Here is a 26,687-nt window from a genome sequence, read left to right on the forward strand (position 1 = left end):
GGATGGACATATTTAGATAGAATCACTCAAAACAACAGTAAAAAAGAATTCAAATTATTTTTTGTGTCATATGAGCCAACTCTTAATAATTAAATAAACCTTTGATATCCTTTTGATGGTCTAGGACTGCTGAAGTGATACAGCTCTTCTTTTTCAGTCATTAAGTGTGACTGGTTCTCCATATGCAAAAAAACCTGTAGGTCACCATTTTTTTAGCCTGTATGAATGCAGTCTCAACATGACAGAAGGAGAATGTTCAAGCTAATTACAACAGGAATTATTGGTTTTGTTCATATAGGAAACTCTTTAATATTTGGAAGAGTGGTTTAATGATGTGATCTGGCTTTCATTCTGCAGTGCACCATCATCAGACAGAAAAAAAAAAACCTCAGTTGGCATTTTTGCCTAAGGGCTGCTGAGAGCTGATTATTCTTCTAATCAGAACCATCACAATTAAGGCAGACAATTAGCTAGGTTAGGTCTCTGCTGATTTCTCCCGTGGCCCTAAGCATCAGATGGCCTTGAGCACTCTTGAATCCTATCAACAAGTATTTGAGTAATACCTGTTTTGCTCCACCTGTTGTCATTAAGACCCTCTTTTCTTCTGTTGAAGTGCTAGGTTGTGCTCATGCTTATTTATATTACTCTGATTCAGGAAGACAAGAACTCTTGTTCAAAAGAGAAAGCTTACCAGCCTCGGCAGTAAATAAAATTTTAGTTCCTAATGTGTACCATGAAATTGTAAACATTATTTTGGTATACCATGCATGTGTTGTGATTGTGTACCTAATTCTGTATTTCTATTTAAACAGTCAGCTATGTAATCACAGCATCAGCTGTTTTGCTTAATTGGAGTTTGTCTGTCCAAGTGGTCTGCTTGATATCTAAATTATTACTACTAATGTAAATTTCTTAATATTTCTGTAGCATAAAAAATAGTATAGAGTAACAAAAAAGGTTTAAGATTTTTTTTTTATTTCAGAAGACAGATTCTTTCCATTATTAATGAATATAAGAATTCATTATTGAATGGTCTGAGAGGTTTACACCATATTTAATGTATTTTTAAAATAATTAGTCTTGTCAAGATGATTCTTTTCTATACTTGTTGATGGACGGCCTCAGATTACTAAGTGACTGTTTTGTAGCTAAGTGAAATTGCTACGGCTTCAATTTAACAAAATTTTGGAAACAGTGCCTGTTTTTTTCACTGTTAGCAGAATGAAGACCCTTGAGTTTTACATTTTGAAGAATTTAAATAACTATGTTCATCAGATTAAAAAAAAAAATCTAATTTTAATACTATAGAATTGAGAAAACAATGTTTAGCCAATCAACCCCAAAATATTAAGAAGACATCTCTGCTGTGCTGCACTGGAAAATGATCTCTGTTTCATGTTGAGAAGTTTAAAATAATTGATTTTAAAAGGAAGAACAGGTTTCAATTAGCCTTTACACAAATGTACCCATTTGTAGTGCATTAACAAGAGAGGATGTTCCATACCCCATGTGTTACCAGCACACTCATTTGAACAGACTGTATTTCTTCACAGCACAAGCATACACAGCTGATACTAACCAGTGGAGCCAGTAGTGTTTTTAGTCCTTTGCTGTCTGAGTGTTTAATCAAGGGCATCATCTCAGCGTATAAAAGCGAGAAAATTACATGGCTGAAGTGAATTAAGCTTTAATGTTTAAACACAGGAATTATGTGCTGCCACCTATATTCAGATTAGTGGTAAAGATCAATGATAGTATATTGATAAAGTCTCAGGTCATTTGTTATCTTGCTTAGTGTAGAGATAGTGCTGGTAATGTCATGACCTTCTAATGGACCGAAGAACCATATTTAAAATGTTAATCCCAGTAAGAAATTTTTTTTTGTGCTATAAAAGGTGCCCACTCATTAAAGTAAAAGCTTTTTAACCCTTTTCCTCTGTGGATTAAGAGTCAAGTATTGACCACTAAGTTATCTGTAGTTCAGTTTCCCGGAGATAGAGTAATTAATGGAAAGGCATAAGAGGAATTACTGTAATAATATTGGTAATAAATAATTCTCAGCATGAAGTTCTTCATTATCATGTTTCATATCACAAAATGCTGTGTTCACACATTCTTCTTTGGCTGGGGTAGTTTTCCTCTGACATCAGCACAATAATGAATAATCTTACGTTTAGTCCATACAGTTACACTGCTTAGTTGAGTGCCTTCTGTACAGTTAGGCCTCATTTCAGGAAAGTATTTAACCATTTACCTAAGTCCTTTGGCTTTGTGTGTGCTTAATTCTAAAGCATCAGCTTAATTGCTCTCTTGAACAGCGCAGCTTATTACAATAGAGGGCCTTAATAGTCATGTCTGTAACCTTTTAGGGACTTTGTAGTTACTGTGTCAGGATGTATTTTTTACATCAGTCATAGCCACGATTTAAATGAAGAATAAATTTTAATGTGTTGTTACTCAGACCATTCTGTAACCTAACAAAAGACCTCTTAGCATATATTCAAGGGCATTCAAATGCCAGAGTTAAAAAATGCCAAGATGTGAATAAGGGGGAAAATGCAGTAAAAAGCTCAGAATGCTTGATAATTAGCAGAACTCATTTATAAACAAAGGCAAAATGACTCAAATGAAATGGCAAAAAAACTAGCTAAACAGCTTGTTTCAACAACTCATCAAAACCAGTATAGTAGTTTACCAAAAGGCAGTAATTTTTTTGTTGGCTTATTTATTTTTGTAGTTCAAGGAACAGTTAACCTTATTTAAAAGGATTTCAAAAGTTCAGGCTGCTTTCTTTCTTTGATAGAAAAGCTAATGCAGAGAGATGCAGTGTTATACTTAAGTTAGAGTCTTAATAAATTAAAACTTCTGTATAATGTATTTAAAATAGTGATTTTTATTTAATTTGACATCTTCAATGTACAAAATATTACAATTTTTTTTTGCCCACTTAACCCATGAAGGGAAAAGTTTGGAAACAAAAGCAAATGACCGCCATCTGCAGCATGTTGTTTGCAAGTTTGCTAAACTCCAAAGATTTCAATTGCCTTTGGCTCCTGGAAGCATGGAAGACAAAATTTAGAAGATTTTTTTGAGGGAAGGAATTGGGGCTCTCTACACGTTTCTTGCTGTGTAGTGGAAAAAACAGGTGGAAACCAAGTTGGGTTATGTTTGCTTCACAGTAAACATTCTTGTAATACATCTTGGGGCATAGATAACCTCCCAGGAACCTTAAATAGAGCACTCTTAAAGAGAAAGTTTGAACAAAAGAGGAGTTCTTTCCTAAAGAAATGGATTATGAGGTGCACATCCTTAAAAGCACAGAACAAGTTGGACAATATGAAAGTCTAAGATGTCTTTGAAATGTGGTACATGATTTTTCCGTTGCTCTTTTATAGTGAGTCAGAATGTACAAGAAGAAAGGACAAAACTTGAGGTCTGAAATCAGTTTCAGTCAATCCTTAGCTACTTTGCACTTTACTTTATTGCAGACAGTAGAAAATTACTTCATTGTCTAGGGGTCTTTTTAATATGGAAGACTCCCTGGAGACAGCACTGCTGAGATGCATTTGAACAGAAGTTTTAATATATTCTTTTACATAAGCTGTTTATTTTGATTAAAATAGTGATCTGGATGGTTTGGGATAAGGGCAAACAAGATTTGCATTTTCTCTAACGAGTAAATTTCTCTTCAAAAAGGAATTTTATCTTTGAGGAGTTCAGGAGGAAAACTCTTGCCTCTGACTGTTGCAGGTAGCAAAGGTGAAAAATGTTCAAATGTTAAGCATTTGAGTAATGATTACCAATTGCTCTTCAACAGTGCACTATCACAGATTATAGTTTACTTTTTTTTACTCTAAGAATTATGGTACTATTTGAATGTCTGGTAGAAATTGTCCTAGGCCCAGAAATGCACAGGAGCAGATATTTTTCTGTTTGGCAGCCAAGCTGTACCACTCAAGTATTCACTGACTGTAGTTTACTGATCTTCAAGATATTCAGACCAGCTGATGAAAAAAAATCCATCATTCTTGTTAAGCAAGAAGAGCCCAAACCTCTGACTATGCAAAAGATGACTATTGTGAGACTATGCTAAGGACATATGATTTATTCAATGTAGTTTTGATATCTTCTGTTGGCCGCTGTTGGGAGAACTTTGTTGGTCTAGATGTGAGGTTCTGTGGACCAGCATGACTGCTCTCTAGCTTTTCCCATTGATGTGCCCTAACTGGGATTTTGCCCACACAAGTGGTCTAAATTCTATTCTATTATGTGTTTATGCCCCAGCTATCAGATTGCGCTATGAACAGCTGATTCTTGAGTTTTGTTTCTCTAATGCTGAACCAGTATTTTAGAGTGAGAATGAAAGGAAGAAATAGTTTGTGTGTACAGTAATTAAATTTTAACATATAACGAAGAAGTAAAGGCTTCCCAGTAGACAGGAATGGGTTTTGCCATACCTGTGCACTCCCCTCTTCACACCTGCCTCCTGGTGCCTTTATAATAAATAGGATGAAGAAGGGGGGTGCAGGAAGAGAAAACTTTAGTTTAATTTGTCTGAGATACTCTACTTTTTATCCTAATCCTGTTCTGTGATTTGAAAAATAGTTAAGACAAGATCATAATTCAGTTGTGAATGAGGCGATTTCACTACAGGTTGAAGATTGGAATTAATTTGATTAATTTGGCAACAGTTTTGAGAAATATGCAACAGGGAAATTAAGAAAATAGCTTCAGTTTTACCTTTCTGAAATGTCTGATTGATCTGAGACTAGTGAATTTCTTTTTCTCCTATGTCAGTAGCTTACCACAGATAAAAAAGTAAATGAGCAGGTTTTGCACATTTTATCAATTCAGTCTTTACTTATACATATTGAAATACTGTTTCTGTCACTCTTGAAGGAATAAGAATCCCAAAACTCTATAATAGGAACCATGGGAGCTTCGTAATTTGAAAAGGGATGGGAGGAATAATATAGTCTTCATTGAATTCCATGGTTTGTCTCTCTTATTCCGTTAAAAGAAAAAAAGTTGCACATCAGATCATAATCTTTGCAATTTCTTGGGTGTTTTTAAAGACCAGGTGGCATTGTATGGTACAAAGCTTTTCAGATCATATTTGTAAACAGAGGAACTGATTTAGATCAGGACCTATCATGTCCATATGATGTACAAAGATAAATATCTCTAGGTGAAAAAATTTTTAAGTGCTTTTATTCAGAGACAGTATGTAGCAAGAGTAAGCCTGATGGAAAATTCTATAGTCCATATGCTGTCTTCAGAAGAAATTATAAGAAGGAAAAGTTCTGCCATTAATAATAGTTGTGCTACTTGGTGATCCTGCAGTCTTTAATTTGAAACTCCCCTTGTTCCTTTGCTAGTTTGCTCAGCATTAGAGAGAGACTAATCTGGAAGGGTAAAAGGAACAAGGTTAAATTACTATATTTCTCTGTAGAACTTCCTCTAAAATGCTGTTTCCATGTCAGGAAAGAATATACTTTCCCTATGGGTCTCTTAAATAGACACAAGACTATTAAACAGCAAAAAAAAGTTCATTGATTGAAGCCTACTTTCTGGATAGCAAATTGTTTGCGAATAATTTTATGTATTCATTAGCTATTCTAAGTTGGGTTTTATGTCAATAAGTCAAATTACTTTTGTTAATGTATTTGATTTGATAGTTTATTCATGTTAATAGCAAGCTGTGATTTCATACTAAAATATCATATGTTTCTGGGTCTGTTTGTGGAGATCTGTGATGTTTCAGGGGCTTTTTTCTCCTCTGTATTTTGCTCATGCTATTTTATATTATGTCTGGATTCATTCACTTTAGCTGAAGGGTGGGGATTATGATCAGAGCTTGTTAAAATATACACAGTTCATTAAACATAAAAATAATGTGAAACATTTCAAGGGTTAGTTTCATTTTACACTCTTGCATATTGGGAAACTAAATAGTAGATTTTACAAGTTGCAAATTATTAGGGTGTCTGAGTGACCAAATTCTAATTTGATCACAAAATATTTTAGAATTAATTTTGTTTACAGATTGCAAGATTAATAATAAACAGCTATAACTTAATGTCAGAGAAAAGTATTTCTGTAGTACAGCAAGTGCGGGTATGTGCAATAGACAAGCAGTTGTATCAAAATGTATGTTTCTTCTCAAATGATGCCTATATATATTCACTGGCAGAAATTGCTGCAGTTTTTTTTTCCCTGGCAGTATGAAAGAGATGGAGATTTCAGTTTATAAAAGTTAACCATGACTCTGCTTTTTATATATTAGTGAGAAAGACAATTTGTGAAGCTGACTTGCAGTACTTGCAGTCCTTGTGGAAGCTGACTGCCGTTTATCTCAATTATTCAGTGTGCAGGTCAACATGCTTGTTGGGCAAACGTTCTTTTCTTTCATTTTGTGAGTGTGAGAAGCAAGACCTTTCTGCAGATAGGGCACTGTTCTCCATATCCATTAACAGATGTCAGCACATGCCTCAGGCAGGGTTAGCAAATACCACTCTCAGAATCACATTCCATCAAGGCTGATAGACTCTGTCTTCTGGGTTAGACACATGGTCAACACATGTTGCTAGAGTCCAGTTCAGACACTTTGGTAGTATTTGGTAGTCTGTGGGGTTTTTCTTTTCTTTTTTTTCCCCCTTTTTTCTTAAAGAATTTAAACTCCAAAAAGTTATTTTCTCCCAAATGTGACCGATAGTAGAGTGTGTGTCAGCACAGCAGAGCGCAGATAAACCTTGTTTGCTTTTTTAAGAAAGGTATGTAAACAAATGAATCAGCAAACCATGATGTTTCTGGTATAGTGGTGGCTGAGATAGGTTTTGTATTTTCAAGCAAAATCATGGAATAAAAGATGAAGCTGACATCTTGTATGTTGTTAGTGCTTAAAGCAGACAAATGTAGAGTCATGTGTGCAGGATATTGATGACCACATTTAAAAATACGTGAGCAGTAATTACCAGATCTCCTCATTCTACCTCAGATAAAGTGGGATAAATGTTGCTGGTGAACTCGAGTAGTACTAATGCGAACACAAGTAATGAGCTTGTGTCCATAAATCAACAAAGAGACTGGCTTTAAGCCGGGTATTTTGGATTGGATAAAATGTGGTTAGGGGCTCCAAACAAAAATCTTGGACTGATTTTAATATCTTGTTGGGTGTGGTACCTTGCAGCCAATGTTACTAGGCTTCAGCACTGAAGTTTGTCCTGTACATCTGAGTGGTGCCTTTGACAGAACAGTAGCTCTTTTACCTTTGCCTCCCTTCTCTCTTCATCCATCTTTGCAAGGTAAATGCCCACAGCAATGGAAAATATATAGTCAGGTAGAGGCCGTACACAGGGGGTTTAAAGCTATCAGAGGTGGGACAGCTGGGAAACGAGAGTTTGATCTCATTGAGAGCAGTGCTGTGACATGCTGCACCCCATTATAACCCTTATGATGAACAACATGACTGTTGTTGCCCCCCAGATGCAATGAGTTTTTCATAAGTTGCAGCAAAAGAGAAATTCATAGAGACCAGGTGAAAGTCATGTGTGCCAGCATTGATGGAATTTTACAAAAGCAGAGTCTGAGGAAACAGTTTTAATAAACTGCATGAAGAATGTCCAGCTCTTCGATTAGGAGATGCAGAATGATGTGAAGTGGGTGAGGCTGCTGCAGTACTTGAGAATCTCTGGAGTACTCAGATTTGTAGATGGGAAATAAATGTTGATTTGTTAATTCTCTTCCTCATACCTACTTGTGGAAGAGCAATTAGTTTCTATTTTTTAATGTTTGCATTATCACTGAACATATATCTTTCTGCAGTGCTAGGTATAGAAAGTCAACTCTACAAACATAGTTATGAGCGTAAGGGGAAATTATTTATCATAAGTGGAATAAACATGTTTCTGTAGAATTTATTTCTTAAAGAGCCTGTAAATCATGAAAATAAATAAGATATGTATCTCTTCTTTAAACTAATTGTCACTGTTAACCATTATGATGCAACTGAAATTTTTGTTAATCAATAGAACCAGAAAAAAAGGTATTTCAGGTCTGTCAGGTTAATAGAATTAACACAAGATATGTAATTCAAAGAACTTTTACATTTTAAATAGGACATTTCCCTTTCGCAGTAAAACATACTCCTTTCCTCCAGTGTTTTGCAGTCTTTTTTTGCCATAATTCTAATAGAAGACTCCTGGATGTAGACTTTCTTCGTTTTGCAAACAACATGTTTCAGCCAAGGCACTTTAGGCTGAAGTTTTCAACAATCAGGCCTTATAAAATAGAAAAGAAAGAATAGATTTTTTTTTTTATCCAGAAGCATAAATACTTTTATCATACTGGTTTTGAGAGGGTTTCTTGGTTCTGTAAATAAAGAGAATTAAAAGTTCATAAGTGGTCACCTGCAGCATATCCGTAAACTTCAACAGTATGTGAAAAATGAAGTTCAAGAAAGTGAAGCTTGATCAGCTATTTTACCAGTGTTGTAAGCCTGGCTTATCCAAGAAGTTTCCAGATCAATTGCTAATGTAGAAGTAGGTGCTTTTGACATTTCTAAAGGTCTATTTTTTTAATCAGCACAGAATAAAACTAATTTTCATGAATTTAGGGGTTTTTTGTATTTCTTTGGTTCTGAACATTCTGTGACTCTTCCGAGTTAGTGCTTAACAGATTGTTTTGTTTTAAAACCTGAACAGTAGGTCAAACAGTTTTGTTTCATGTTTTTTCCCATGTTCTAGTCCCTATAGTAAATCAGTTGTTTTTCTCTATTAAATAGGCAGCATGAAGTACCAGGTACAATGGTAGCTGATGAGAACCCTGTCCTTTAACAAAAAAACCCCTAGCCTTACATCAGGAAGGCACAATGTCTCTCTTGTACTGTTGGCTGGTAAAGAAGGGGTAAAGGCAGGGGATTCTGCAGGGGGACAAGCCACATAAACCTGATGCTTTTTCTCATGAAGTTCATCTTAATGCAGCTCCTTTCTTTCTGATTTTTGCTTTTGGACACACCCAAGTAATGTGGAAAATCTCCCAGATGGGAGGAACGTAGCAAGATTAAAAGGGGAAGGTTGATCTCCCACAGATGCCTGTGAAGTGAAATGCAGGGAGATCACCTGCCTCTTTTAAGAAATGTGATAGATGCTTGCAGCCGGTTGTGAAACAGTGATCTGAAGTCTGATGAACCCTTTCAAGTGCAGGAGCCTGATTCTCCTCAGCTGTGTAATTATGATGGAAGGGAGCCAGACGCAGGCAGAGACCAGGGCGCAACCTTTTGGGAGGCTTGTTCCGGCAGAGTGGGTGGGAGAGAAGAAGGAAGGGTACAAATAATAAGTTTCTCTGCCTGATTGATAATGAACTAGTAATAAGTGGCCTTATTATAGTAATAAATTTCCCATGGAAGCCTGATGATTGCAGAGAAGCTTTAGCCGAGTGCATGTGACCACATCTTATTTTGATCAGCTGTAGCACAGCAAAGCTGTGTAATTATCATAATCTAACAATTAGCCTGGCATCCTTTCCCAGTATTTAATTACTCCAATAAATGCTAATTGAATAGAGGACTTAATGACAAGAGAATAAGTTTCTTTCTGCATTGTGTATTTAGCTTGCAGTCTTTTCTAGGAATAATTTTGAAAACTGTTTTATTGAACAGCAGCCTTGATTTTGTGTCCTACATAGTGTTTTTTCATGGTGTCTTGAACTTGTTTTAACTTGTGAAATGGTAACCTGAGGACTGAAAGGTCATGGACTGCTTCTTTATATTAGAGGGTTTTTTTGTTTGCTTGCTCAGGGTAGCAATATCCTGCTAGAGATCTAAAATGTCAATGGCTTGCTACTGTTAGCAAACATTTCTCTTAGCATCTGGAAAATGTTAAATTTTCTTTTGGTTTGAATAGACTAAAATTAAAATAGCTCTTTGATTGCTTCCTTGTTTGTGCATCAGAATCATTGTTGATGTCAGCAGAGCTATGGGAACAGAGTTTATGAAATGTTGTGACAAAAGCCAGTAAAAAGAGCAGAAAAGCATTAAAGAGGTTATTTTTCCATAGCACAGAAATAGCATCTTTAAAATTATCTGCAGTAAAATGGTACGTGTAATCCCACAACCCCTCAGATAATTAACAACCACAAGATTTCCCCCATCACACTTAAAGCTGTTAAGTTGGTTGAAATGAGGGGGCTTGAAGAGTGTAAAAGAATAACAAGGCATAAGTTATGCTGCTATGTTCCAGTCACAGCATGTGAGTAGAGCTTGGAATAGTCATAATGCACTACACTTTTAATCCAAACACAGACAAAAGCTATGGGCAAGCTCAGTGCTATGGAATGGTGAATCAAGGCATCCTGAAAGCAACTAAAATGTTGTCCTTTTAAATGATGTTAACATTTTCCAGAAAATGTTTGGTTTTTGGTACTGTGTGTACAAATAACTATCAATACTCATCTCTCTGTTAATAATCATTTAAGCAAATAGTTTCATAACCAGTTGACAAAAAAATTTCAATCTGTTTCTGTATTTTTCCAGTTCAAATTTTTCCTGTGCCTAGAGCATTTGTAAGTGGTGTTTCTGTAGTCTAATAACATTAAACCCACTGGAGATTCAGCCTTTGTCTGGACACACATGGAATCTTCTCACCTGGCTTGCTTTTTTCATGGTATTTGTAGGAATGGCCTTCTCTCTGAAACCTCGCTGTCTCCATTAAATTTAATTAAAAAGTGGCTTAGCCTCCATGAAAGTACAAAAGGACTTGAGTGACTAGCATTTGTAGGGGTATGTGCGTGCTGCTCATAGAAATCTTTTTTCTTTAGGAAATAGAACAAGTAATGTTTTGCTGTGCTGTTCTGAAGAATTGTGGGTAACTGTAGTTTGTATTTACACCAAGAATAAATCATTTGGGTGAATTTTGTTGATGTTGTTTTACATTTCCGGTTATCATTTGGGAAAAAGTTGACAGGGACAAGGCATTTGGACAAGACATTTGACAGTCCTCTGCATGTTGGTGTTAACAGGGTGTGTAGGCTCCAGGTGTCAGAATAGGGGTAATTTCTATCTGAACACTTCCAATACTGGACTGAAGACCAGAATTTCATAATTTATTGTCAGAGCAGTTATTTGGAGTCTTTTCTGGTTCACAGTGAAGCCTTGCTTCGTGCATTTGACAGAACAGATTCCAAATAAAGAAAGGTTGACACAGTAAGAGGCAAATTTTCCAGTACACTTATCTTGAAGTAGAGCATCTGGTGTGTCAATTTTACAGGAAGGGCAAGAGAATATAACTAATAGGATTTGTAGCGGAAGTAACAAGCAGAGCTATTGAAATTGTTTATCTATCTAAATGAACAATTAGTGTTATTTGTTCTGTTCTTAAACTGGACTTTTGTAGTGTTTATTCAAAGAAAGAAAGGAAGAAAGAGAGAAACCAAACAAAATTGTTATTGCGTTTTATATATCTATTTAAATAAATTGTAACTTTTCTCAGTGGCCAGCAAAGACATTAAGTTCAAGATGAGTCACTTAGGCTTCAGAACTTAAAATTATGAAGAGAAGCATGCACACAGACCATGTACTTTCCCTTGGTAATGGATAAACAGAATACAGGAGGTACTAATTATTTACAAAATGTTTTGCTAGTTTTGTTTTTCTGTGGTTAACATAACCATGAAGTTTTCTCTCTGCATCCTGAGTACCTGGATATTTCGTCAGTTGCACTTTAGCACAGAAATATTCCTCTAACAGGCTTTGCTGGAAGCGGTGTTCAAGTTTTGTGTAGGAAGCTGATGTTTGTTGGTTATGGAAATATTTAGGCGTAGAAACTACTTAACTATCTGTCTCTCTCTTCAAAATGGCTTTTATAATGCTACTGCCTAATAGCTGGCTTTGTAGTATGCAACTTCCCAAGACACTGTTTGAATGTCACCTGACAAAAACCAAAGGTTAATTATATTTGAAGAATAGCAGTGTTTTGCTGTGTGTAAGCTGGAGTGCATGGAGACAAATGACATTATTTGCAAAAAGGTGTGTCAGTTCTGTCAGATTTTTGGAGAAGCCTTTTTGGTTGGTTTCTTCCACAACACCATGCTCTGTTATGCAAAATCTAGATACAGCTGATTTCTTCCTATATTAAAGTTCCTGTTAACCACATGGTTCCAAAAGGCGTGGGAGGCTGGGTAAGGACCTGCCAGAACAGGATGGAGACCTAACTGGGAAAAGAGAAAGTATAGCAGTAACATAATAACAAGTTTTCTGTTTGGAATGGGACTGGAAAAAGGGACAGGACATCTGCTATTCCTGTCATATCTGCAAATGTCTGTTAATGGACTCCATTTTCCCTTTAGATGTTTCACTCCTCAGCATATGTAGATGGGTAAATGTTGATCAGTCCTTTAATTTGAAATTGAACTTTTGTTTCACTGTAATATCTGGCATTATACTATTAAGTAAGAGGTTTTCAGCCTGTAAATGTGTGTAAATTTGAGTGTTTTCCACTGAAATGTGGTGTTAAATTCTTGGAAGTGTGTTTGTGAAGTGTTTCCTTTAATAGCTTTGAGGACTAAGCTGATGAATTTTTTTGTGAGTTACTCATGGCCATCCCTTCATTTTCTGTTCTGATTAGAAGACTTTACCTTTCCTTTTGTGGAGGTAAATACAATATGCTGCTTGTAGCTCGAGAAACAGGAATGGTCTCGGTTCACTCTTACCGAAAAGTTGGAGATGTTGTAGTCTCTTTGGAAACATAAAATTAGCTCTACATCTCTTTACATGCCTGCTGAGTTTTTGATTGCTGACTTCTTTAGGATATTGCAAGACAGGAAATAAATACCTGCTCTCTGATTCATAGTTGGTTAATAACCTAGAGTAAAGAGACTTCACTCAGAGCTGCTTGATAAAATACCTTGGTACATATTTTCCCTGGAGGAGGTTCGCTCCCGTGCCAACAATATTGGCTAGAGCCCAGTTTAGATTGCTTAAAATATTCACAATCTCCTTCCCTCTTTCCACTCGTAAATGTAAACATTACCTACCTATGGTGGATGGCTGATTAATGAAATTGTTGTGAGATCAGGGGAATGGGAGGAAAAGACACTGGGATAAAAAGGACTTGGTTGTGTGCTTCATCCTCAGACCTGCTTTGCAGGGAGCACTTCAGAGTCTGGGGTGTGCTGGAATGAATGGAGATACTCAACTGTATAAACACGTAGGAAAAAAGAAAGAAGATGGAATCTACTAAAATACCAGTGATCAAAGAGGATGGTTACATTGTGGTTTTGTTTATTTTGCAAGAATACAGAGGGAAACTTGGCCAAAAGGGAGACAGATGAGATTTGATTTTGCTTTTTCTGCATCATCTCACTGGTGCAGATTACAAGTTTGATTTCATTACTAAATTGGAATTAAGGTGTGATCACACATTTATGTCACATTGTGTGTCTCCTTGTTCTTATAATCTTCATTATCATGGGCTGTGCAGTTGGATTCCTCCCTTCAAATTCAGCTATTTGCAGTACAGACACTGTCTGGGAAGTGTCCCTCCAGACTCTGATTTTGGTTAAAGGAGAGAATTAGCTGCTTCTGGAAGTGTGATCCATCTCATTACAGTGTACTAAAGATACTGGATGAATTGAACATCAGAACAACAGAAGTTCCTATTGCTCTCCATTGACTTTTAAAATAATGTGGAAAAGTAGTTCACGTAAGGTTATTTGTGTTGTAAAAGTCTAATGGTAGAGAGAGTCAGTGTGATCTTGAACATATTACATAAGTATAATTCTGGAAGCATATAGTTTGTGTCACAGAACTGTAGTTGGGCATTATGGTGAAGGCACAGGCTGATAAAAGAGGTAACCTTGAGAAAATGGAATAGTTTATTGCCTACATGGTAAAACAGACAAAAAACCAAAAATCCTGTCTGCACACAAACACACATATATAAGTATGTATCCATTTTTACTTACTAAAACTGTAATTAAAAAATAGAGATATTCTTGCCTGAATGTGTCTTTTCTATTTGTATCTTACACTCTTTTTCATTACCAGTAGGAAAAGCATACTGTTAACTGATTCAGAGAACAGATGTCAGTTTGAAGACAATACATTTTTGCAAAAGTGTTAAGACATTATCTGTTCAGGTGACAGATTTTGGAAGCACTGGGGTATAAAAACATGTATCTTGACCAACAATTTTGCTAAATGTAAATTCTCCTGGAAGAACTGTGGTTCAAAAAGGCTTTTCCATGTTATAGAGTGGAACTGTGATGCTGTGCACTGGCTGAAATTATACAGATCTATCATGCTTTGATGCGTATTCAGTTTTTCCCCTTTAGAAAGCTATTTTATTGAAGTTAAATTGTTGTAGGGATATGAAAAGGTGTAGTTTGCTCTGAATTTATCCTTGGAGGGCCAGCAAATCATTGCTTTTTCTGTGAAATTAGATAGAAGGATCCAGATGGCAGATTTCAAGCCCATCAGGTGTTTAAAATATGCCCCTCAGCTAAAAAGAAGTATTATAGTTAAATCTGTCATGGCCTTTTTATTGCTCTGTGGTACACTTGACAACTGCTGCTGTGAAAGAGAGAAGCTACAAGTAGCCCAGTCAGCCTGAAGTGGAGTAGGTCAGTGGTTGGTTTCTTTAGCTGCCCCTGGGAGTTTAATGAATGCACAGACCTGGTTTACAGAATTGTTAAATCTATCATGGTATAAGCTCCCATGAAGGCAGGGAATTTGCCCCCATACTTCCAGACACTATAGGAGGCATTAGAAAAGTAACATAAGTGAAACATGCAGAGGAGAAGCAAGGAAATCCTCCCCGCCCCCAACAAACAATAATCCCACCTCTCTAAGGAGTCGTCAGTAATAATAACAGCAATAATAAAATCTGGGCTGGTGCCTTGCACTGCATTCTCAGCTGGCACTCATTCAGATCTGTCACATTAGGCTGAGTGCTGATAATTTGTATCCCAGAATCCTTTTATCTGAACAGAGCAACATCTTCAATGTGTGCTTTTGGCAAAGGAGAAGCACTGCTTTTCAAATCTCTGTAGAAACAATACAGACTTTTCTTTGCATCTCGACAAACTGTTGCTTATTATGACTAAAAAGTAAACTGTTTGTGTTCTTGCATTAACTATAAGTACTTGCAGTAAAATCAGCTTTCAGCACAGGGGTGATTACTGAATGATGCAGAGAAAAGGATATGTTTGGGTTATTTATTTGCATGCATATGCAGATGTTTATATAGACACTGATTTGGGAAGGCTGATACAGTTTTGGCTTTTTTTCTGCTTCTTTTTTCTTTCTTCAATTAAAAAAAAAAAACCCAGCCAAATAAGACAGACGCTTTCTTTGTTTATTTTTCAATAAACTATAGAAAGATAGCCTATAACTAGGTGGGTAATAGCAACAGACTTATTTTGTAAAAAATAGAGCAAAACCTTTATCCAAAAGGTTTTATGATCATATATAAGCATAATAAGTCTCTGATAGCTCTGGTGAATTGTAAGGGTCATTTTTGAGAGTGAATGTGGATGGCTGGGGTGAAATGAAGTGCCATTAGTGATGCCCTTTCATATGAGAATGTCACCCTAGAACAAGGTCATCCTGAGATAACTGTGCTTATGTTTGAACTCTTCCTGTGATTTCAGATTCCAGCGAGGCGACTACCACATCGATGTCTGCATCAATGACTACCTGGATGTGTTCTGCCCTCACTATGAAGACTCAGTGCCAGAAGATAAGACCGAACGCTATGTTCTGTACATGGTGAACTTTGATGGCTACAGCTCCTGTGATCACACTTCCAAAGGGTTCAAGAGGTGGGAGTGTAATCGGCCGCATTCCCCAAATGGACCATTGAAGTTCTCGGAAAAGTTCCAGCTCTTCACGCCCTTCTCACTGGGATTTGAGTTCAGGCCAGGCCGGGAGTATTTCTACATCTGTGAGTATGGAGAGGTTTACCGTTGATGCACAGCAGGTATAAGAAACACAGCTATTTTTTCATCTATACTGTGTGAAAATACAGAGGGAGAAACGATACATAACACAAATGCCTTATAGTGAGCACAGGCTTAAACTATCCCCAGATACGTTAGCTAGGAATCAAGCTAGTGAAAATGACATTAAATCACAGCTTCTTTTCTCTCATGAAATAGCATGGCAGCCTGTTCACTGAACTACTGCTGACTTTTAAAGCAAAATGCACCATTACATTTATTTCTGCATTCTGAATTGGGGCAAGAATGGGATGATATAAATTGTCCCCAGATATGAAGAAAAATAATTAATCCTTTGTATGTGGAATACCTCAATTTCCTTACTTGCTTTGATGAAATATTCTTGTCTCTGTAGTATTTATCACCCAAGGAAAGTGAGGTCTGTGTAGTTCTTAAGTGATATAATGCTGCTGTTGTCAGTAGCCCGGTGGTATTTAAAACTGTAATTTCTCAGGCCGAATAATCCTAGTATTTAGCCAAGCAGCTTCTTTCTTCTACCTTCCTTTCCCCTACATCTTTTATGAGTGAGCTGTTTCTGTCAGCATGGCAATAGGAGTGCTCTGGGAGCAGGAGGCAAGCAGGTGAGGAGATCTGCATCAGGAGTGCTCCAGGCACCCAGACAAGATGCAGGAGGCATCACATGGGTCTAAGGAAGTGAAAACACCAGTCGGTTAAAACCCACTGGGTTAGGCAAACTGATTCCCTGACTCCACTGTGCAAGTCATATCATTTCAACTATCTCAAGTGTTTAATACTCCCAACAAAGATCTTATTTCATCAACTTTTTTGTACCTGTAGGTTTCACTCCTAACAAGTTTTTACTGCTCCAGCTTTATTTTTTTTCCTGTTTTTAGTTTTAGACAACAGAGTTAAAGCTTTACGTAGACTGCAGATCCCAATGAATATTGCTTTCATATGTGTAGCTGGCCTTTCTACTGTGAAACAGTCATTCCACCTCATTTCACCAGAGAAACTGAGTATGATCTCTGTTTTCAGCCTCATTTCTTCAACATTGAGATTTTTGTTTTCCCTTCATAATCTGCAGGGAAATAGCAGTCTTAATGGATAGTTTCCTATTAATTTCTTTTTCTTCCATCAAGTAAAAACCTCTAGTGAGTAGTGCCTTTTCATCAGAAAAATTGTGCCTTGTTCTTGTGCTGAAACACAATAATAAAAATAATACTAAAAATAATATTTTAAATGATGTCATTTAAAACCGGGGTTTGAGATGAAAAATAGTATAAAGGTATCAGAGTTAAGTAGATAATGTTCAGGGATAAACAAATCTGGATTGTGTAGGCCCAGTCCTATTTGTGTCACTTCAGCAAGAGTTCTGTGTAATTCAAAATTCTGATATCAGGCTCCCTTGGAATTGTGCAAATTTTTTTTGTGGATTTTTGTTTTGTTTTGTTAGTTTTTTTTAAATTGAATTCCAGAGCATCATCAGTCAAAAAAGCAGGAAGAGTTAAGCTAAGGAATGCAGTCTGTCATCACAAGGTGCAATAAAATGTAGCACTGGAATGGTGTCATTAGCTGGAAGCCTGAAAAAAGCCCCTAGTTTTCTAAATTTTTTAAAAATAAAAAAAGATAAATGTTTAATAAAGATGAAAACCAAAGATAAAAGCAAAGGGGGAAAAAAAGGAAATCTCAGCTTGGGCTGTCTAATAATGTCAATGTCAGAACATACAAAATCCATCGAACTCTCAAGCAAGATACTGCAACTTAAACACACCCAGGTTGCTTTTGCCTGGTTTTCCTCATTTGTGCTCAAATTCAATAAGTCACTAAAAATCATATAACTTTCATTAAAAATCAATAAGCCCCCCGTCAAGGGCTCCCTTCAAAATAATTGTTCTGAAGAGCTTTAAAATTTGAAGAGCTTTATGATATTCAACTGCATTCATATGGAATTTTTTAAATGAAAGGTAAAATAGCAAAAAAATAGCAATGAGATGAAAAATATTAGTTTAAGCTAAGCTTAGCTGAAATTGAATTTTTAGTTGTGTTTTAGTGACACAAAAGCATTTTTCCTTTTTTTCTGTAGTTTAAGTATTTTTTTTTCCTTCATCCTTTGCTTTGCTGAGGCAATTAACAAGGGTATTGACATTGCAGAAGTGTCAGAGAAGCACTATACAATAAGTTAACAATAATATGCCAACCCTTCTCAGGGCATAGTTGTCCATCCTGTAATATTTTTCTCTTAGTCTGTGCTGAGGAGAGAAGATGGTGAAATGTTGTTGCTTGTTTCCTCATCAAAATTGTAAGCAGGTGCTTGTTCAGGCTCTGGAGACCACTTTGTTACCTTTCTGCATCTGCATGTTAAAGAAATTAGTGCTTTGCCATGAAAGGTGTCCTTTGCATAGTAGATCTGAAACCTTTGCCCTCTCTGAAGGAGAGAGAGAAAACTGACTATATAGGATCAGTCTGACATGTTCTGTTAAAGCGTTACAAAATATGCTGTGTAGTCTAGACCTCTGAAAAGACAGAAATATGAAGTGGCTGGTTATCTTTATTACTGCCTGGTGTTCTGTCAAAAATATTCACAGTTTACCTTTTAAGGATATGGCTTGCTTCTCTTGCCTCCATTATTTTCAGAAAATGAAATAATTTGTGAACAATCACTGTGTTTTTGTCTGAACTGTTCATTTGGAAAATACCACCATTCTTTGTTATGCCATTGCCTTCACATCTTGCTCAGATGAACTTGGATCTCCATTCTTTGCATGTTGATCCTAGGATAACACAAGGAAAAAATCTTACCCATCTGATATCAAATTTACATTGAGCAAGTGAATTCAACATAACAGTGATGCAATCAAAAGTACTGATTGAGTTTGCTTTTGAAAGAAGAAAAGGTTATTAAATATTTACAGAGAAATTAACTTTTATTTAGTTAGGGTGTGCACATTGTGGGGCTGGGGAAAGCAAATAATAGATCATGACCTGAAGTCTCAATTTTTACTTAGTTCTTATCAGGTGCTCATCTCAGGTTCGTGTACGCCAGCCTGAAAACAAACAAATTTGTATTACTACTGAAACAGAAGCAAATGAAATATGGAGAAAGCAGAAACAAAATAATGTCATGACATTGATTTTAATGTCCTTTGGAAGTTTCGGTATTCAGGTTAAGGTGAGGTACTGTGCAAGGTGAGATGAACTCAAAAGCTAGGAAGGGAAAAAATCCTAACATGTAGAATGGTACATAATTGTACGTTCAAAAATGATAATGTAATTTCCATTATTGTAACTTAATTGCAGATAATTTGGTAATGTGTTAAGTAAAAGTATGAGCGACAATTTGGCAAGTTTACATCAGGACTGTTAAAATAAAAAGGAGAAGGATGTGTGTAGAGGCAGGCTGGTACAGATTTCTGCAGAATCTTGACCTAATTTTTCAAACCAAGCTGTTTCGTTGGTTTCAGCTAGAGCTTAAAAGTGTTCTTTTCTTGAAAGCACCAGTGTAATATCAAAAGTTTTACTAATATGAGGGTGTGGTACGTGCTTTTCTCTGAGTCATCAGTCCAGTTATCTCAGAGAAGAATTCAGTAATTTGTACTTATCTATGGGTATAATATCTATGGTGTTTTTCTCATATCCTCAAATATTTTATGTATGTTGTTTATTTAGTAATTTGATGACTGTGAATCTTGTCATTTATATACATCTATACCTTTTTCCTAGAACAACAAGGTAGGTTTGCTCCTTTTCTCAGTTCTCTAGCTTCTTTTCTGTTCTCCACAAGATTCTGACAATTTTTGCTAACAGTAAGCAGGCTTTACTTTTTATATATCTAGACATAACTTGTGTTTTTTCCCCTCCATTCTTCTTGAGAAAGGAGCCCTTTCATCTTTTAAAAATCTTTATGAAAAGTTAAAAACCTGTGATTTATTTGTATAATCTTTTTTTTTTTTTTGCTGCTGTTTCTTTCTCGTTTTATCTCTTGCATGTGTCTTTCTTAGTTTATTTCAAAATGCTTATGCTGTTTCTTTGTCTCACTTTAATGTGTCACTATCACTGTGCCTTTGTTAGCACCATTTATTTGCATGAAGCTTCTGATTGTCAATTGAGAAAGCTTTGGTGAAATTGTATTGCTTGTGATCGCATCAGGATAGTGTCCTGTTAGGATTTTAATTTAATGATGGTTAAAAATAATATTTTTAAATAGTTCATGGGTTAATGGCTAAATTAAGAAGCAGTTTGTAAAATTGTTCTTTCAGTTGTGCCTATGCTTCTTAATGACATATAACCATCCCATACTCCTTTTTCTCATAGAATATATTGCCAAGAGACCTGCTGTTACCTGTTCCCTTTATATTTTTTGTGTTTGGGTTTATTCTGCATTACCCTGTTTTCTCTAACTTAATTCCTTCTTTTCCTGAAATTTCTGATTCTGTGGGTTTTTATTCAAATGATATTCCATCCTGACGGTCTCAGCTGCTCCTTCTATAGGAAAGCATGTGATTTGCACTATTTCTAACGCAAAAATTGTGTCTTCTGTTAGCTGGTTCCACCTCTGTTCCAAAGACTGTGAAACAGTCTTGAATCCTGGAATCTTTTTCTCTAATAACTGCCCGGTAGTTGGACAATCATTCTGCAGACATCTGGAGGCTTCTCTGTTTATAAGGATTTTAAGGAAAGAACAGTGGTAGAAAAAAGTGTTTGAATACCTACACCTCCTACTTCTGTCTATTAATTAGGTCATTAGCTTGTTGTATTAATAAGGTCTCTATCTGAGCTCTTGTTGAGCCAGTAGTAGTTCTTGATGACAGTTAAGCTAAACTTGCTCACTTTACCCCCCTTCTACCATGTTTTGTGAGCGGTTAAGTGTTTATTTGTGCTATTATTTTTTTTAGTCTCTGCTACAATTCTCTATAAATTTTTCTTTATCCTATGCAATTCCACATTTTGTGATCAGGTTGATTTATGAGAGGGTTACTGTCTTTTTATCTCAATATGTAAGCATAATTCATATTGTTATTGTTGACTTGCCCTGTCCTTGTTCACTACTTTCCACCTGAAATGTTTGTGGTAGATCCATACTGAAATTCTCTCTCCAAGTGTCTTAGCCACTGAATTGCTGGGGATGGGACAGGACTCAAAACTACCACTGCTTGCTGCTGCTGGTGGTCCTTTGTGTGTTTTTGATTTTTAATAAAGAATTTTTTGCAGAATTTAGAAGTCCTAACTCACAGGGAAGTACTGTACATATCCCTCTACAAATCAGCAGCTAGCATAGGAAGTGAAGTGTTCCCTTTTCATGGAAATTAACACAGACCTGACAATATTAGGAAGATCCTGGAAGCTTCCAGACTGCCAGCTTCGATATTATTCTTTCAAGACTGGGTTCAGCATAGCAAGAATTAAGAAAGGTGACTTTGCAGAGGCAAGGTCGAATAGCCTATGATACCATATAGGAGAAAACTACTGAGAAATCTTCATGTAATTAATTGTAATAGTTGCTATAACAGGTATTTTTCATCTGCTAAAAAAAAATTATATTAAACAGCTGCATAGATCTCATTGCTCTTGCTCAAGCACCAGCTTAATATTAGTGGATATCAATGTTTTGCATGAGCAGGCATGACTCACTGTAAGATGGTTATTTGATTTAGGGATCTCCATGTTTGCTAGAGGTTTAGCTTGATGTAATGGGAGCAAGACCAGGAAGACTGTGAACTGTAATTTTGTCTTATCAGAAAATGTAAATGTGAGCACCCCCCAAAAAACTACACTTCTTGTTTTTTTAATCCTCCTGCTATAAACCTGAAGATCTTGCTTTATCAAAGCCACTTGATGTATTTAGCACAGCAGTTTGTGCTGCTGACTATAGGTCTGTTGGTAGGAGGTGCTGTCTGTGGGCATAAGTACACTCAGATTTTGAGCCTGACTTACCTGAGGAAATTTCTGCTGCAAAAGGAGATAATTTAAAGAAAATGATGAGACTTTTCATGTGCATCCCGAAGAGTATGAGAATCAATCAAAGGTTACTATTGGCAGTTCGGCTAACAGTTTGGTTAGATTACTTACAATACTTATATTTTTAGAAGTCGGTCAGTGCTTTTGTTGTCATATCCCAGCTGGGGTAGCACAGTAATATTTAACTGGTATTACTCTAGAAATTATGGGGTTTTTTCTTTTTTTTTTAATCATCCAGCACTTATAATGTATGGTTCCTTAATTAGCAGTCATCTTTTCACTGCGTAGTTGTATTAAAAAATCTTACAGAAAACCTCTCTATGGGTGTTTTATGTCCTCTTATATCAATGACTTACATGCTCTAAAAGACCTAGTTTGGATATTTTTCTGTCTTGAATCTGTAAATACTGGGACTCAAAATCAAAGATCTGACTTGGGACAAAGTTTAGCTTTAGAGAGCTGTATGAGCTTTAGAGGAATGAATAGGGCAGGATGGTGGTAAATCTTGTCATACCATACTTAGCTTATAGCAGGAAAAGTGAAATCAGTTTATTTACTCGTAGGCTAAACTTCTACTAAAAATTGGTTTTAGTTGTGAAATGGTTGACCTAAATAGCATATATTTTGCTTTGAAAGTGAAGATGGGATTTGTCTTCCAGCAAGTGAAAAAAGGCAGCCTGTCTTCAATTCAACAGGTGTTAGTTAATTCAGGGTCTGCTGGTGATTACATTTCCTCATTGATTTTTAAAAACACAAAGATGACTTTTGGAACTCTCTCTTTGGTTATCCTGGTTTGCACCAAAAACTGAAAAATGAAGGTTAACTAAAGAACATTTTTAAAGGATGCTGAGGGAATCACAAACATTTTTAGCGTGTTAATTGCACTTCTCTTTTGGATAAACATTGCTTATTGCCAGGTTCCCCATTAACCTTTCAATCTAGACCCGATCAACATAAACAATGATTCTTCTTTGACAGCAGTGGGATCAGACATGCCAGTCTACTACAAATCCTGCTTTGATAGCTGGTTCACTAGAATCACTTGAGATGTTCTGAATGAAATCAAAGCAATTGAAAGGGTTTGATAAATGTGTACTTTAAAAAATATTTTTTGTGATAACATTAAACAGACAAGGAAGGTGACCTTTAAAGGGGATTCATGCTTAGCTTAGTGTGTAGATTAAAGGACCGGTTTCTGTTAGAAAGCATCAGAAAAAGATTAAGTACTGGTCCTGCTTAAAAGAAAGCAGAAATAATCACCAGTGTCTAATAGATTTTGACATTGGTTGTGTTCCTAGAATCCTCAAAGGGAACATTAAAAGCTGTTGAATAATTTGGGACTTGGGAGAGATCCATGTAAGAAAATGAAGAGAGAGCCCATGGAAGCACTGGTCTCTGTTGCCTGAGTTTTTCAAAGGGAACGAATGTCTTTCAGAAAGCAAGTTTGATAAAGAGGGTTTGGATTCACATGCTTCAAAAATTGAAGTGCCATTAAGGTCCTGACAGCAACAGAAAAATAAAAGAGGGGAGGTTATACTCCCTTGCATCTCTGAACATTGTCTATAGCATATTTTATAAGGTCTTCACCTTTATGTGATGATCAGTGACATGTTACTCTCTACTGAAGTACTGATCTTGGTCTTTAGGAAGGGTAAAAGAGTGACCACAGAAAAGTGAATGGTTTTCTTTTCTCTGCCTTTTTTTCTTTCTCATCTAAGCTGCTTGACAAAGGCCAGTTCATTTTGTAGAAACACAAAGCATATATTGACTGTTATCTGATCATCCAATCGCAAGCGTTAAAAATGTGTGTTAGACCTTGTATAAAAGGCTTTTAAGGAGCATTAGGAACTTGATGAATCCGTATGTGAGGCACCTGCCTTAAGACTAAATGTTTCCTACTGGTGACTGTACTTTTTTACATTTGTGATTCTTCTAAAAATCCCATTTCAATTTTCTTAAGAGTTTAAATTTTAGTGTTCCACTGGAAGTACAATTGAATTTGTTGCTCACAGCTCTTTAAATCCTGATGGACCATTCCTTACTTTAATCAGTTTTGATGTTCAGCAGCTACAACTTAACATCTCAGAGGTTGCTGCACTTAGTTGGTGGGTGAAACTCATTGCAGTGATACTTCACTGGAATGTTAGGAGATTAATAAACTGAAGCACATGGATTCCGTGGAAGAAAGGATTCACAGAAGTGGAGAGTGATATTAATAATTATGTGAGGACTTGTAACTCTGTAACAGTGTTCTAATTTGATTTCTGAGCAAACTGAAACCTGTTTAATGAGCTGTTGTATTGGAAGTATGCATTTTGTAACATGGAGCAGATGCCAACAGAAATGAAAATAGCGTAGCATGACATTTGGAATAACAGTGTTGTACTTCATTGCCTCCATGTCATCAGCGTGTTAAGCCTTTCTGTTCCTCAGACTAAATCACCAAGGCAGCACTTTCTTGGGTGATACTGTATGTGTCATGATACAAACTTGATTATATATGCATGCCTGCAACCACTAGACCAAAACTAAACTCCCTCAATGAAAAAATACTTCCACATGCTGAGCAATTGGCTGATGGTCTTATTTCATAAGTCAATATTCAACATTCAACTCCATGTTTTTTTAAATAATTGAATTTAAAGAAAAGGAAATTTGTTTCTAATCTACCTAACCCTCTGATATTAGAGGAGTGTCTGAAAAAGGAAAACATTACAGAATTCTGAATAACTTGTTTCCAAGTAATGTGCCCTCTTCAGACAGGGTGTCCAGGACTCTGGGCTCAAAATGGTACATGCAGTTAATACTTCTATCTCCAAGATTCTTGGCAAATCAGTATAAATGATATAGAATATGATTTTTTTCCACAAGAGTGTTCAGAAGTACATAGAAATGCTTTATTCTGAAAAATGACAGCAAAAAATTTAATCATTTCTAATGTTTTCACTTTCCCTCAGAAAAACAGTAGGTCATCCATATTATTGGCCAAATGAGATTTTTACTGCCTCTGAAATCTCCCTGGCCTTCCTCTTACATCATGCATATTTAATAATTAAAGTATCAAGAGGTATAGCCAGCTAGATACAGCACTACTTTAGGGAATTAAGAATGGCTTGAAGGTGTATCAAAATCTCACTTGTATCATACCTCTATCCGCAAATGTAACCAGGCTCCTTTTTATAGTTATGGGGAATAAAATGGCTGTTGCTGATCTTCTGGGGGTGAAATGATCTTAATTATTTGAAAGATAATCAGAATGGAGATATATTAATCAATTTGAAGAGCCCTGACAATTCAGTCATAGTGGTGTTCAAAATGCATTCAGGCAAAAATAAACCAGAACAGCTCAACTCACATACATTATGTCTTAAGAGTTGTAGGTGAGGATATTGTGAAGATACGATGTTGGATTTCTTTTTAAGTAGGTGTTTTTTTTTTTTTTTTTTTTTTGCACATCTGCTTTACTAGGTCATCTTCCTTTATCTCAATACCTGTAGTTGCATCTAGACTACTTCTAATATTTTGAGATTTTGCATAAGATGATCAGGTGTGAGGCATTGAAGACTACACAGTTACCCTACAGCACAGAGCCCTGTGTTGGGACTGAAGCCACTATCTGTAACAGCAGCTGCAGCAGGACTTACTGTCTGCCTTAAATGTGGTGCCTTTCTTGAGGATCTTCAGGACTGGGAAGGAATGCAGCCTGTCCTCTTGAAGAGGGCTTAATAACAACACCTCTTTGCTTCTGGCTAGTGATGCACAGATAAGTCATGAATTTTTTTTTTGCCCCATGGGCATGAAGTTATTCATGCAGTTCCTGTTAATAATTAATAAAAGAATTTTTTTTTAGCAGTTCAATATAAGGAGGTAAATGATAATGCTACTGGAGTTTGAAATTCATGACTGTGTAAGAATACATTTTAAACACATTTATTACAAGACAAAGATAGTTATTTTTGAACCAGTTGTCTGAAGCCTTAAAAGATGGATATTATTTATTTTTCATGAGTGGCAGTGTGAAACCTCTCTTACATGGTTCTCACTTGAACAATGTGAGCAAGGCTGCCTCTGAGGAAGGAAGCATCTCCTTGGCAACTGTTTGGAGGTGTTCTGCAAAGTACCCACATTCCCCCAGCTCACATGCTTTTTTGCAGCGATGAGTTTCAAAATTAAATTAGGAGGAGCCTTGCATTCTCTCATTGTGCCACTGAAAAGTGCTGCCGACTAGGTAGCAAAACCAACAGCTCCCTTGCAGTTTGTTTCAACAGACTTCCATGCCCATACGAAATGTGCCGCTTCCAGCTTATAGTGTTGGGTGGGTTTCACTGCTGGCTCTTTCCCCCAGGCCCAAGCAGAACAATCAACCAGTATGTTTGGAAGTCATTGCCAGAGATAGGATTCCTCCTCTGTAGAACTTGCACCTGTGGTAGCTTTGCTTAGAAACATACACCAGTGCAACAGCGCATTTTTTTGTTCACAGTCCCGCTTGAAATACTCAGTGGCAGCTTAAGCAAAACTGTGTAAATTAGTCACTGTCACATTTAGGCATTAAAAGAGGAATTGGTAATTTATATTAATCACAAATGTTTCTCCAGGTTTTATTAACAAGCAGCTTGGCTGCCAGAATGATTTTTGGAAGACATTTTTTTTTCTCCCAACTGTCACAGGGAACAAAACAGTTATTATGAGCAGTTAGATAAAGATTAACAGTTTTGGCAATTTATTTGAAGAAAATTGTATTTTACTATACATTCTACTTCAATGTGGACTATTACTGC

The 26,687-nt window shown here is 36.3% G+C and overlaps 1 protein-coding gene across 6 annotated transcripts in view; it reads left to right on the plus strand.

The window, feature by feature from the left end:
• Window positions 1-26,687, plus strand: part of EFNA5 (ephrin A5) — a 208,296-nt gene that overhangs the window by 152,900 nt on the left and 28,709 nt on the right. For all 6 annotated transcript variants that reach the window (XM_030969322.1, XM_030969325.1, XM_030969326.1 and 3 more), the window contains one exon: window positions 15,646-15,938. In XM_030969322.1, the coding sequence (XP_030825182.1) occupies window positions 15,646-15,938 (293 nt within the window). The remainder of the gene's footprint in view (window positions 1-15,645; window positions 15,939-26,687) is intronic.

This window comes from Camarhynchus parvulus, chromosome Z (genome assembly GCF_901933205.1).
Source record: "Camarhynchus parvulus chromosome Z, STF_HiC, whole genome shotgun sequence".
In the NCBI taxonomy this organism is placed as follows: domain Eukaryota; kingdom Metazoa; phylum Chordata; class Aves; order Passeriformes; family Thraupidae; genus Camarhynchus; species Camarhynchus parvulus.